We start from the raw sequence: 14719 nt of genomic DNA, 5'->3' as shown, positions 1-14719 counted from the left end.
TATCCGAGGACAGATTGACCACAAGATTACTGAATGCCAATGGCAATTACAGCCTTATTGGATAATGCACTGGGCAGATCCTTAGCCTCTCTAAACTGTCCTAGCTCCAATAAGTTCAGAAGAGACAAATTTATAGATCTGACCCACATTTTCCTATAGTGAATATATATACATTTTTTTACTTTCCTTAACCATCAGCTTTCTATCTTTATCTAGTCATACATCAAGCTCAATGTTTCTATCTGTCTGTGAAGAACTGCTTGAGTTTGGACACTAATTTAGACTGAACCTTGGTCAAAAATGAAGCCTTTTAATTTTTAACTTCCTTGCTTAGCAGATATCTTTAATAAGTAAGCAGTGTCATTGTTAGTTCTAAATTACACCTTGAACTGCTTTTCTGGGTGCTTGCTTACGCTAAAAACCAGGCAAGCAAAGACATCCCAAACTGTATTTTGAATCAAAAGTGGAGTTCAATGAACAAAAGCATTGCCTATGTTTTCTCCCTCTAACCTTCTAACAGACATAGTCTGCATCTTCTTAAACATGCATGATCAACTAAAAATCCCTTGGTCTAGGTCAGTAAGAAATCATGAGCTGCCAACAGGAGCAGTCAACAGAAAGATGAGAGAGAGATGTGTTACACCCGCATGGGCAATTTTGGGTATAGTTTTGGGAAAGCCTTGAGGAGTTTTTATTCTGATCTTGATGTGTCTAGTCTCGAAGAAGTCCCATTTAATGGTGTCCAGCAGAATAGGGTCCCTTTATTTGGATGATGAGGTGCCATGGTAAAGTGAGAGGAGAAAATTTTAGATGAAGTAAGCAGAGGATGGCATTGTGCTGTGCTGGCCCCTTTGTTTTTATTATTCAGCCGTAAAATATCTGGGGTTATCGGTTTATATGTCTCTAAATAAAAATTCTGTCTTGTGAGTGCAAAGAACAATGGGTGGGAAGGGTGTGACCCACCATCTCAGCTCACTGTCAACAGCATTGCCACCATTCCTGTTGGAGACTCCTTCCGGCCTCTCACCTATGGCAAATACAGATGTGTAGAAATGGTGATGATGAATGGGGCAGGAGAACTTCTGGCTGCCAGCTGTGAGGGAGTGAAACAGGTGGGTGCCTCCCAAAGCTTGCATCCAGGTCACTTCAAACATACAGTGACAGGAGACTACACATAGCTCCCAGCCTGGGGGTGCAGTTCCCAAGCACTGTTTGCCCTCTCTGCGTATTGCTGGAGTGTGAACTGCTTTAAACAATTCCTCTTCTAATTAGGTACGGTCAGTCTGTGTTGGCTTTGCAGGCACCCATCTGTAGAGAGCAGATCTGCTTGCTCCCCTCCGAAGATCCCTTCGTTCCCTCCCCATCGGCCTTGTTGGGAGATTAAAGCAGCAGCGGCCCCATACACAAACGCAGCTGGTTCCGTTTGGTCAGCCTGAGCCTTGCTGTGAAACCACGACAAGAATTCCAGTAAGTTGGCAACAGTGAAACACAAAGAAAACAACAATAGGAAAAGACCTTCCGTGCAGAAAGGAATGTTTCAGGCACTATTCCCCTACAGTGAAAGGAGAGAGGGTGGGAGGGAGGAGGGAGATTTGAAGAGGGCATGTCTCCCCCTCCCCCGGCAGCTCTGGATCTTGTGATGGAGAGATCTTATCCTCTCTTTGTGATTCAGAGGTGCCAGGAAGCTAATTGAATATTCTGATCTGCCCCCAGTGTTTCTTGTGGCTTGACCCCGGTGCTGTGTCGTACCACTACACCAAACAGCCCTGAACCTGCATAAATCACAACCTTGCAAAAGCCTATGCTCCACATCTTCTCTCCCCACCCCCCCTCTTTACTATCTTGATAGATAGAAAGCCTTTACGGAAAGGTTTAGAGGGATTAGCGTCCTACAGGACCTGGAGAGAAATCACAGTCTGCTAATAAGCAGCAACATGTTCCCGTGCAGCTTCTGCAGGAACAACACAGGCACCTCTACTCCTTTATTGAACTTGCAATCCATGGCAAAAAGAAGAGTTTAGGTTAGAAATATTGCTTCTTTTGCAGCATCAGCAAACAGGCATTGCAGTATAATGAGCATGGCATGATGCTAATGCAAAAGATATGTGGTATTTATAAAAGTGGTGTCATTAAAATTAATCTGGCAGATCTTCTTGGAAGACAAATAGACCTATTTTTCTCCCATGATATGGATGCACAGTAGTCACTGTTGACATGCATGTCTATGTGTGAAAGTACAGCTTGGCATAACTAAATTTCCTACATTAACGACTATTTTTGACTAATATTAAAAAAATTATTTAACTTCACACATTTTAGATATGATGCTTCTGATCCTACAAGCAAAGCCTCCAAAATATTTGTCCTTTTTACCAAGGCTGCATTCCAGCCTGAAGTTAGTCTTTATCTTTATCTGTGATCCTACATACCGCTCTTTCCTTGTTAATAGGGATATGGTTCCTGAAATGGCAGCAGTAAAACACAAGGAGATATTTCTTTGTGTATTGCACACACTGTTGGAGAGTTAGAACTAAAGGAGCATGTCTCCAGCTGATATCTTGAGAATTCACAGCCAAAGCACTTTACCAAACTGATTTTATCTGCTGAGAAAGTGCAAAAGTAAGTTTCATCCCTACATTTTCCTTTCATAGTATTTGTGTGAGGACTACTAAGTTGTAAGCTTTACCTCTGCATTGGTGAGTAGATGTTGGATTTTTTTCAGAGTTATCAAAAAGACTTTTTCTTATTCGGAGCATGCCTTTGGGACACTAAAACCTGTGACATACTTCACTCGCCACCTGCAATTCCCAGACCTACTCCAAACAGATAAGCACATTAAATACAGCACCAATGGACTCTGATACGAAGTCAGCAAAGTGCAGGGTCTTTGAAGCATCTCGGCGATCCTGCAAAGTGTGGAAGGAGGGGCAGAGGCAGCCTGTGGCTGCAGGGCCTGGAGCAGTGCCTGATTCCCTCATGCTGGTTCCGGGGCCGCCGGGTATAAAGAGCTTTATGCAATGTCTGGAGGGTGGGAGTTTATAGAAAACGCGATGTCTCAACAGGCGAACACGCCTTTCTTCTGCAACTAGCAGGATAAGAAAAAGACACCAGGCTCCTTGTGCTGCTGCTGTGCAGATCAGCACCCCGGAGTCTAGGAGCCAGCTTCTGAGGAAGCTGGAGCATCCCAGTCCAGATGGGACCTCATCATCGGATGGATGGAAGAGCAGCAACTGCTTGCAAACTGCTCATATTATTCACTGCATGCATGATGCAGGGCAGTTGCCAAGGTAAGCGCTCAGCTCCAGCCTCTCCGGAATGGGAATTGCACCGCAAGGAGCATATCCCTACTCCGGGGACTTTTATAAGAAAAAGACCAAGTGTCTGAAAGTAGAGGGTTAACGGGTGCTGATTCAAGGAGTTCTTTCTAATAGCTAGGGGAGACAGTTGGCTCTTTCCAGGAGTCATTTGATGGAGTCGGTTTCTGTTGTGGAAAAGTAAGTAGCGCCTTAAAAGCACTGCAAACACCACCGATTCTTTAGCTTCACTTAATCTCGGTTTTTAATTATCCTAGGATGCTTCCTTTGATTGTTTTTATGGTTTTTGCAAACTTTTTTTTTCCCTAGTTGTGTAAGACAGCAGCGCACAAATGTGGCTAAATTTTGAGGGACATGTCAGACTTTGCAACTCCACGGTCTAAACTCATGGTTTTGTGGAAATGCAAGCAGGCAGGTTTTCCTGTGAGTGCTGATTACTGGCTGTGAATAAGGCCAAAAAAGAAAAAGAAAAAAATCACCCCAGACTTTTTGCATTTTTTCCTTGTGATCTTTGTGCTTTTCTTGCTACTGAAATACGGGTGGTTTTGCAGAGCAGAGTTCACCTGCATTCCAAGGACTGGTTCGGTGACCACTAAAATTGTGCCTAGAGTTGTTTTTGGTGAGGAGTGCACAGGCTGCAGCACTTGCACGTAGACAGGTCGGGCCGGGGGGAAGGGGGTTCTGCATGGACATGCTTGCGTACGTGTGGTGTATGTGGTCATTTACACAAGGCTATAAGAAAGAAACAGATGCTTAGTCTGGAGCACAATAAGCTCCCCTCAGTCGGTCTCAGACGCAGATTTGAAGTTGAGAGAGGGAGAACTTTTTCTCTGGGCTTTACTGTTGCTAGGCGACATGCAGGAGCATGTGACTGGCAGAGCAGGCTGAGTGCCGCTCCTCCGGGGCTAATCTGGCTGCTACGGATGGAGTAGCCGTGTGCCCAAGTCCTCCCTCCGGCTGTGACTCCAGCCCATCTTCCTGCCTTCCCTTTCTTCGCGCTGTTTAATTGCCTTGCATTGAAAATCAAGCCTGTCTTGTTGGAGCAAGAGTGGCTGAAGTGCATTTCCTCCGCGCCGCGTAGTGACCTGCAGTCCTGCTGCTTCTGTGGGTGTCTGTGTATTACGTGTGTGTTCAAATTGTTAATCTGCTTTCTTTGCTCAACTCTTAGTTTAAGCTCCTTAGACAGAATCAACTAAGTAATTATACAGCAACTGCTGCTAGTAGCTCCCACTTATGAACAGGGAAATAAGAGATAGCTAATGTGCTGGAGACCTGCAAAAACTCCAGCCAAGGAGGTCACACTGGGCAGAATTAATCCTATGCACTATTATTTTACATTGGATAGAATGGAACCTGCAGTACAGATCAAAAAAATTTTTTTTGTTCTACAGCTGCTTGATTGTCCAGAACGTACCTGATAAAAGACATGACAGAACAAGCAGAGAGAGGCTTTGAACTAGTATCCATAAGTAGTAGAAGTACAATTTTTTTTTACTTTTATGGTGTTCTTTCTCCCATTCTCTCCTCCCCCCTGCCTCCACAGTAGAATAACTGTGGAAGACAAACAGTATAATTTTAGTAATGGCTGACTGATAGTAGCAAAATACCTGGATAGCAATTCTGTCTGCACTGTGATTATGATAATGAAATATTTGGTAACCTTAAGTTACAGTTCCTTGAATGTTGAGATTGTGTCAGACTCTTATTTCCAATAGAAAATTTGGAGAACCATGAAAGCAATCCCAAGCCTTTGAAGGAATATGGTAAGAATCTGTTATCTTGCCTAATCCTCAATATTTCCAAAGGCAATTCACTGATGTTTTTTGAGAATTTTGTTGGCAATATCTGAGTGTTCCTAATATAGGATGGATGTTTCTAGAACATCTAGAACATTCCTTTCACCTAAGGACTTGCTCAAATGATACTGTTCCTCGATTTACCTAATTCTGGTTTTACTGAGAGTAACCATAGTGCTCATAAACAGAATAAAAATGCTGTGTTTTGTAATTGCCAGCAGTACAGGGCCTGTTTCTCCAACCTTTATAGGTCTTGTTGTCTGTGGGGTAATTGTTGTCAGAAAAAAGTGTAACTGGAATCTAAAAAGTAGTTAAGTGAAGGTAGTGTCAAGCAGGACCGTGACGGGACTATTGCTCATGTTTGTTTTGAGAAATATCAAAGTGCTTCACACCTCAGCTGCACTAAACTAGAGACAATGGATGGATGTTAGTGCACCAAATTTGGTTTGTATCCTGCACCTCTGCAGTGATAAATGATCAGCTTGATACATCCCAGGCAAATATGACCAAAATTTGTCACCGTTATGAGGTCTCTATTAGGCTGAGAATGAAGGCCATTCTGAGAATGAATGTGTATGGTATGATAAGATACATCAGGAATCACAATGAACATTTGCATGAAGTGTGGCAGGCCATTAAGAAATAGGTATGGTAAGACCAAGTAGAGAAGAGGTACAGTTCTTTCTGGAAATCATGGAGAAACATATTTTCCATAAGGCATTGTAATAGTTCAATCTCCAAATTAAGAATCCAGTGGTTTTTAGGCATTGTCTTCACTCAAAACTATTTCATTTGTCTGTAGGATGATGTACAGTGACATTGCTACAGGCGACAGGTCAGAGTCACTGTTCATAGCTCCTTGTACAGCACTGCACACTTTTAAATGAGAGAAGCCTGTCTGTAAGATCCCACCCCTGCCAAGACCTAGAGTTTGGAGACTTGAGTGACTGGGGACTGAGGATTTGGAAGTAATGGGAAGGGAAAAAGGATGGCAAGAAATAGGAATGTACTGATGCAATCCTGACATACAATTTACTGGGTTTTGTGCATTTCAGTGTTCATAATGCTGCGCTAGGACAATTTTCTTGGTTTCTCTGGGAGATGTACTGACACAAAATGAAGAGCACAATTGCGCACTTCGTGAGGCCTGACAATTTGCAAGTATCTGTCAGTGAAACACGTTATCGTCTTCTCACATTTTAATGACCTTTTCTGTGCACTTACAGGGGTTTTGGTTTTTTTTTCTTTGTTCTTTTTAATGAATAGCCCACTTCTAGTACATCTCTTGAATTTTCTTAATAATTCACTCTTTTTCTGTATTCTGTTCAGTAAAGCATATCAGGTATTTGCAAAGTAATCAGCTAAAGGAAAGAATGGGTCAAATCCCAGAATTTTAGTTAAATATTGAAAGCAGTAATTGGATGACACCCGGTTAGATTTAGGTTCTATGCCAAATGCTAGAATTACAGTAAATAATTAAGCTACAGGAGTGAAGACAAACAGAGACAGAGAATCCAAGGAGATTTCAAATAAGATAAATGTGTGATGTGTGTGATGCTTCTATTTCCCAGTAAGACAAACCAAAACCTTCTTTCATAAATTGAGCTGATTGGAAATTTGAGCAATGAAATCCTACTTTAATCCAGATTTACTTGCCATGTGTTTTGCAGGAAATAGCCAAGATTCATTTGGGGTAAAGGTAGACTGCAATTTCATTACGGCCTTTTAATTCTTTTCCTTTTGGGCTTCCTGGGTTGACATGAAATCACTTGCACTGTTTGGAGCCTTTCCCCTCCATGCACCTTCTTGCACTCTTAACTTCTCATACTTTAACACTGAACCTGGAGGTTCTTCTAAATGTGAATACTCCTCTTTTTAGTTGAGCAGTAAGCAGGCACATTGCAGATGTAGTTTATTTTATCTATGTTATTGAATCCATTCAGTCTTCTACAATAGTTATTTTTAGATCTGAGTGGTTGTGATAACTTTTCAGATAGAACAGTGACTCAAGTTACATATTTGTCTATCACTTTTTTAAGCAGGAGTTGTATCTTCTCTTTCAGAACTCTACTTAAAAGACACTGGAACCATATAGTACTTTGGATGTTTCAAAGGAACTTACACTTTCTAGAAGCTGTCATTGTTGAAAAACATTAAAGGTCCCTTCTAATTAAGAATCTATAGGTTGACTTCTATTTAAAGAGAAGTGGATGTTTTTATTCCAGTTTGATTAATTAGTGATGATAATAATAATTTGTCAGTTTCTTTTTAATAGCTTACACTGAATGTGGCAGATAAGAGCTGTTTTTAAAATTAATTAAAACTAAAGTTCTTCTTTATATAATTTGATAATAATAATGTTCTTAAAAATACCTTGAGCTGTTTCTAGATGAAAGAATAACAAGGTTTCTTCTGAGTCAATGCAGTGCGATTCCTTTAATTTCAAAGAAATTACCAAGTTGTACTGATCTAAGACAGAAAATATGAGTCAGTGAAGAGTAAACATCTCTTTAAATAGCTCTTCATTGTTTGAGGTACATTTTGAAGTCCATTTCATGATGATAATATTAATTCTTGTTAACAATTTTTTTCTCCCTTGACTCAGTACACTTACAGAACAGTTAAAAAAAATAAGTTTAATGAGTAAGCATAGAACCGTTCAATCAAATGGATAGCCTTTAGTGTATTCCTTAAGCTTTGACTGTTGGTTTCAGGGGTTTTAATGTTTTCTTTGTTTTGCAATGCTGAAAGAGGATTAGGGATCAAAGAAGTGCTGTTAGAAGTTTTGTTTTGGATTAATGAAACAACATATAAAAGTTGACTGAAATGGTTCTGTTTCCATGACGTGTTCTATTTTATAGTTTTAACATTAATAAGTTGCCTTTGTTTTACAGTCAAGAAGCCAGATCTTCAGCAAAAGGGCACTGTTTACAGCAGCAGCGTGTCTGCCCAATTGTTTTCCTGCACAGCCAGGTCATGATACTACATCCTGCTGAGTCAAGTCAGAGAATGGGGAATTGGGACTCCCTTTAATGGAGATTGCTGGGTCTTGCTTTTGTGGACCAAGAAGGCTGGGGCTTTAGTTGTGTTCTGTGGCATTTCTTAAAAAAAAAAAAAAAAAAAAAAGGCGTAGTCCACAAGATATCCCAAGAACTGATACATCCACTGATTTATTTAAAGTCTAGGTAATGGTTTTTATCTTCTGTTAAAAGAAAAATCTTGTCTTTAAACAGGCTGTGCGGAGATACTGATTCTCTGGACAGCAATATAACAGGCATGGTTGGAATCTTCTCCTAGCAGACATTGTGAAAGACTGATGGAAAAGTATCACTATGAGGAGGGGATTCCAAGTTAAAGGTTCCAGACCTGTAGGCAAGTGCCTGCAGTCCTCTGAGCAATGTGATTTGTATGTTGTGTGTTACCACTGAGATACCTGGGAGACAGTGTATGCCTTTGCTGTAGTTTTCTGCGCTTGCTTCTGGATGTAAGGGCACAGGGTGCAGTACGCGTATGCTTTTGTGTTTCCAAGCATATTGCAAGTGTAGGGCTTATGCAGCTATACCAGCTAGAGAAGTTCTTCCCTACTATTAACCTCTGTGTCTGGAATGCTGCTTAGTTAGCTAATGTAATTTAAATAATTATTTAAAATATGAATTTATTAATTATTATGTATCAATAATAATTTATAAATTATTTCAAATAAGAATTATTTAATATAGTAGCCCAGCAGCCACTAATGAAGGGAAGTCACAGCAGAATCAAACATCCTTAAAAAGTCAAAATCTGAGAGTTAGAGATTTTGGATGCTTAGGGAAATTATAGGTAAAATACTTCCATTGGGATTGACAGGAAGAGTAATATTTCAGGAGAAGATGATATTTCTTGTCTTTATCTTCTGATGAATTCAAGGACTGTCTTTTTAATATGGCACACTCATTAATATTAGTGTTTGTGTAAAAGGATTTCTTAAATTATTTTTTAAACCAAAAACTAGAAAGAAAATATGCTACACTTAAAAACGAAACAGCCAAAGGATTATTTAATTCTTATTGTTCATTTTCAGGTTCTTTAAGATAAAACTGCATTATGTGTGACCACATCAGTCAACATTGTTGTTTCAGTTCAGGTGATCCTGGCAGGAGGTGTGGAACCAGATGATCTTTAAGGTCTCTTCGAGCCCAAACCCCTCTATGATTCTATGATCCATCATTTACTCAGGCCTGCCTTGCCATATGGAATTTCCTTTTTGGGAACCTTGATAAGGAGTGACCAGCCACTAGCTGCTAACTGACACAGAGTCACTACTGAATAAGGGAGAAATGTGATGTGTCAGTGTGTCCAAAGGAATAGATGTAGTTCCCAATGTCATGGGCAGTAGTATGCAGCATTAGAATGTCTGTCTAGGCACACTAGATGCTTGTAGCATGTGGTCTGTCTATTCTGTACTGACATTTCAGGTCTGCTTTTCTGACCATGATCCCACACATTTAGTTTGCAATGAGTAACTGTTGCTATTTTTGAAATTTGTGCAAAATGACTAGTGCCCTGTGAAGCTTTGGGACACAGTTTAAATTGTGCCTGCTCATTGTAATTTTGCAGGCCACATTCACTAACACAAAGAGACTAGGGAGCAAGCAAATGAACAGATATTTAAAGGGAAAAAGCTTTATTTCTTATTTTCTTAGATCATGGTAGATTGCAAAACAACAGGGAAAAATGAGATCAACTTTGTTGTCCTTTTTTTTTTTTTTCCGGTTAAGCTTTTTTTTTTTTTTTTTTTATTTTTAATCTAGAGTCCTACTGGTATGATGCTAAAGAATTTTGTTGTGGATATGGCTTCTGTGGTGGGAAGAAATAGCTTTCATTTTATGTGCTTACTGTGTTTATTATGTGTAAAGGAAAGTGGTTTATTTTTTGCATGGCAGGTTCCATTTTTCATTTAATAACTTGTAATATAAAATTACAGTAAGGTTTATAATTTGACAAAATGTTATATGTTGCATAGCCATTTTCATTCTAGCAGTGATACAGAAAAGAAATACAAAAATGAAACAATTTCACTGTCACCAGCTGTGCAGGAAGGCTCTTACTGAGGCCAGTTCCTAGTGCTACAATGACTCATCAGCTTTCAGGAGAGCATGACAGAATTGAATGCAGGTCATCATCTCAGCATGGGGTCTAATTTTGAGAAAAAACAGCACACGGGTTGGTAAATTTATTTTAAAATTTGTACAGGATTTCAAAATGATAAAAGCTTCCTGGAAGTGTTGTTTTATCATCTGCTACTGCATCTGACTTTCTCAGTGATATAGACTGTACATGTTCTCTCTAAGTTGTTGAAGCACTTTTTTCCCCCCCACTTTCCACGCACTGTGTAGTTGTAAATACTTCCTAGTCTTGAAGATTTTCCTCTTTTGGTCATATTCCCCCCCACCTTCAGTTACCCAATTGTTATTCTGCAGCCGCCTTGGGGCCATTAGCAAGGTTCATTCTTATGAAAATGCTTGGGATGCTTCCTCCTGTGAGTAACTGAGGCTGTCTTTATTTTTACGGTGTTTGCATGTTCTTCTTCCTCTTTATGTCATATGGTCAATTAGAACAGATTTTTGCATACTTAATGTGCCATTCATGAAAAAGAAGCTACTAAGATTTAGGACAGCTGGGATGTGTATGCTTCCCTAGAGATCCACAGTTCTTGCTTCCCTTCCTCAACTAACACAGTCACAGCTGATTTATGTGGATTGACACCTCATGTCAAGACAGCTGGGTGGGGTTTTCCAGCTGAAGGCAGAACACGTTCTTCACATGTAACGTCTGAAACACATTTTTATATTGAGAAGGCTAATCTGTCAGCAGCACTGCAAGTACTGGTTCTCTTGAACGTGGCCATAGAGATAATTTGACTAAAATCTCTAAGGAGTACAAATAGGTTTTGTTAGTGTCCTCTTGGAAAGTACTTTATATGCAGTTTAGATTAAAGAAGGTGTCCAAGAAAAAATTAATGGCTTACCCTCAGTTATCACTGAAGTACAAGAAATTTGTCAGTGACTTAAATGAAAGAAGGAACCTGGTCTGTTCAATATAAAGAATATTTACTTTATCAGTAGAAAGGAGTATCACCTCCTGTCTGTGAGAATTAGTCCTTGCTTAAAAGGATTATTTCTTATTCCTGCCTGGTTATAGGACTAAAAAGGTAGTAAAAGTTTATTTGTTGCTTTAAAAAAGTGAGTTGAAACAAGATTATAAAGTAATCTAATTTTTATTATTTTGTTTGTAGTACTGTGTGATAGAAAAGACACATAGTATGGATATGTACTTTTTGTGAGCATGTATGATAAATAAACTGTCATGGTTTGAAATTTATAAGGTTGGGTTTTTTACATTTATGATCAATGTGAACGACTTTGAAAGACTGGCTATCTTAGTTATTTTTAACTTTTCCCAGAATAATTGGTTTGAAAGTGGTAATGTAGAAACCATTGTTATTTTGTTCTGAATACCAGAGCCTTAAGAAAAAAAAATTAGAACTGAATTGTTTTGTTTTTTTTTTTTTGCCTAGGAGGCCCATATGTAGTATATTAAAAGACAAAATAAAAAAAAAAAGAGCTTGTTCTCTTTATTGGTTCAGGCTTAAAATTGAAAAAAATAGAATTGAATAGATTTGTTAAGAAGAAATTAAGAAACCATTTCCATTTTTATCAGGCTGTTTGCATTTGCTGCTTTTCAGTTAATAGAACTGAAGTAGGGTAGAGGAGATGAGGATTATGAATATCTTTAATGTTGCTAGGAAGCATTTACAGTGTCATTCGTTTGAACTTGTTGTCTGCAGGAGACCTAAACCCTTTTTTCTTTGCAGGAAAGCTTTCCTGCTTAGTTTCAGTAGATTAAAATCCTGAATTTCTTTAATTCTTGGATTTATGTTGGGGCATTAGCAGAAATTAATCTATAGCCCTTTTATAACTGCATTAACTGAAAATAAATAGTATGTGCAAGAAAAATTATTTTAAGTATTTTTATCAAAGATTTTGCATGTGAGCATTATTAAAATGATATTTGATGCTTTAGTTGTAACAATTGCTTTAGTTGACAAATATCTGTATGTGCAAGAACATGCAGACACAAAGCACAGAATATAATGTAGATTTTGCTGGGCTTTATTCCTGCTTGGCAAGTAAAGGCAAACCATAAAAATATGCTGATGCTGCAGGGAAACATGGTATTTCTAAGTCCATAATGAAAGACAATATTTTCACTTTTGGTCTTGAATTTTAAAGTGCTTTAAAAAATAAAAAATCAGTGAGTAAAAATTTCAAATGTAGGTATTGGATCTTACCTGTCAGAGTAGTACTTATTTATTATAGTTTCTGATACCTGTCATTGTGCTGAACACAAAATGTGGTTTACTCAAAAATAAGTCCAGCTGGTACTGGTGAAGAAACAGATCTTCTGCTTCAAGTACAGTCCTTTTTCATTTCCACCACTGCCCCCTGCCTCCCACCCTCAAACAATCTGACACGTGCCTTGTTTCTTGTACTGTCTAATAAACATACCAGCAAAACAGAGTGTGCTTCTCATGTATTGTGACTTTTTTTGAGTGCTGACAGATTAAAAATAATATATGAACCTGTGTTAGTGACAGGAAGAACAGGCCCATTTGGCCTCTTGCCGTCGGCGCACCCCCAGGAGCTCAAGAGCCTCCTGTCTTTGTGTGCAAACTACCCAGGGCACGGCCCTTGATTGTACAGTGCAAGGCACAAAGAGTTCTTGATCAGCTGCTGTGTCTGTAGATGTTATTTTACTAATAATAATCTTGTTATATGTAATTGGATGATAATTCAGTAAAAGAAATCCTGCACTTCCCTTTGTACAATGCATTGCTGTATATCTGGAACTTCAGCTTTGCTGCCTCAGATTGTCCCTTGACTAGTCCTCTGTCTGCCTATCAGTCTGCCTATAGAGATCTTGCAGTCATGTGAAGTGGGTGCAGATGCACATTTGTACTGTCTTTTTGTTGATATTGCCAGTAAAAATTACTTCTTCATTCTAATTTAGAGATATGTAGGTACAAAATATGTTTTGTGTTGCAAGGGCTTGAAAACTGCAGATAAACCTTTTACTGTTTTGTGTAATACCTATAAATTTTGTGTGGTTTGTGGTTTTTTTTTTTTTTTTTAGTATGAACAGTTTGTATTAAATGTAATGAAGTTTAAAGAGTGTAGAAAGACTGAAGGTTAAATGTCTTGTTGAGATATATGAAAGTTAGCACAATTTCATCAGACTCTATTTTTCCTATCTATTAAGTAATACTTGTTCATTCTCCAATCATAATTGCTAGCAGAATACTGGTTTTTAGTATCATAGGATGTTATTTGAAAATAAGCTAAGGTTTTTCCTAAAATTTGAATTTTGCTTCTTTCTACATAACTGAGCAGGAACAGAGGTGGAATTTCTACAGTTTCAGCCTTCCCTCCTTGAGCATTCCAAAACCTCAGGCTGTTTGACATGTAATTAAGCTAGGCAAAAATCTAACATCAAAGTGTATGGAAGATGATTATTCAGGATTCTTTTACCTGCAAGTCTCCTAGAGTGGGCTGCTCTGTTTGGGGGCCAAATGGGAAAGACACTACCCTTTTTTGGAAGACAGAAAGGGAGAAAAGAAAAGCTTGTCACTTATTTTTCTATTTGTAAATTTTGTGTGGAAGAGGTTTGTAATGCACAGTCTGTTCGCATTTATTTGTTGAAAATCTGAAGATGTATTACAAGTGCTAAGTGCTCAGTTGAAAAAATATTGCCTGGAAGAACATTACTCTTTTAGATGCAAATAAATCTGTTGAGAGTGTTGATTCCTGAAGTGTAAAGTAATTGCAGCAGTGTAAGTTTGATTTCTGAGTGGACAGTTTGAGAGTGGTGCAATCTACCCTGGGCTTAATACATTCCTCATTACTTTAAATTCTTCGTTCAGACTTAACTACTAAAGAAGTGTTAGCAGTTCTCAAAGGCATTGTGAGCACAAGGAAGGATGAACAAATGAAGGGTTTTGGCCTATTCTGTGTAGTCAGAATGAACAGTCATGGCTCTTAATGTGTGGATGACAAATATAATTCAGAAGATGTGTAGTCAGAGTTAAAAGTGTGAGGGACTTCAAGGTTAAATAGGCAGGTAGAAAATATATGAAAATAATACAAGAGACTAGAACTGTTCAGGGAGATACTGCAAGAAGTCAAAAGTAACCCAGAGGGGTGAGGAGTAAGGCTGTTTTGGTTCTATTATAAGCCAAACATAGCATTCTGTTTTTATACAACAGGATTGAATTTTAGCTTTAATTCTGAAACTAAATGTTTCTACATGAAATGAAGCCCAGTGGAGGCTGAGTGTGTGTAGTGGACTGCCTTCCTGTTGAAGACTGTGGCCCTATGGGTTAGAGCATAGCACTGTGAAATGTGTGATGCTATTAACTTCTCTCGCTTCTGCTGGAATTCCCTGTGACTTAATGTGACATCGAGTAACATTCATTAGTGGTGTGAATGTTGAGTACCATCCCCTATGGCAGTAGGGTTTGTCTTTGGCAGTGGTTTACCGTAGGGTGCTTCATTCATATGCAGGCAATAA

General features: G+C 38.8%; 1 protein-coding gene across 3 annotated transcripts in view; it reads left to right on the top strand.

Moving 5' to 3' along the window:
• The first annotated feature begins 3001 nt into the window (after positions 1-3001).
• Positions 3002-14719, top strand: part of LRP2 (LDL receptor related protein 2) — a 111021-nt gene continuing 99303 nt past the window's right edge. For all 3 annotated transcript variants that reach the window (XM_031056532.1, XM_031056533.1, XM_031056527.1), the window contains exon 1: positions 3002-3287. In XM_031056532.1, coding sequence (XP_030912392.1) covers positions 3194-3287 — 94 coding nt within the window. In that variant the 5' untranslated portion in view covers positions 3002-3193. The remainder of the gene's footprint in view (positions 3288-14719) is intronic.

The sequence above is a fragment of the Geospiza fortis genome, unplaced genomic scaffold (genome assembly GCF_000277835.1).
Source record: "Geospiza fortis unplaced genomic scaffold, GeoFor_1.0 scaffold112, whole genome shotgun sequence".
NCBI lineage: Eukaryota > Metazoa > Chordata > Aves > Passeriformes > Thraupidae > Geospiza > Geospiza fortis.
This window is presented reverse-complemented; position numbering and strand designations above follow the sequence as displayed.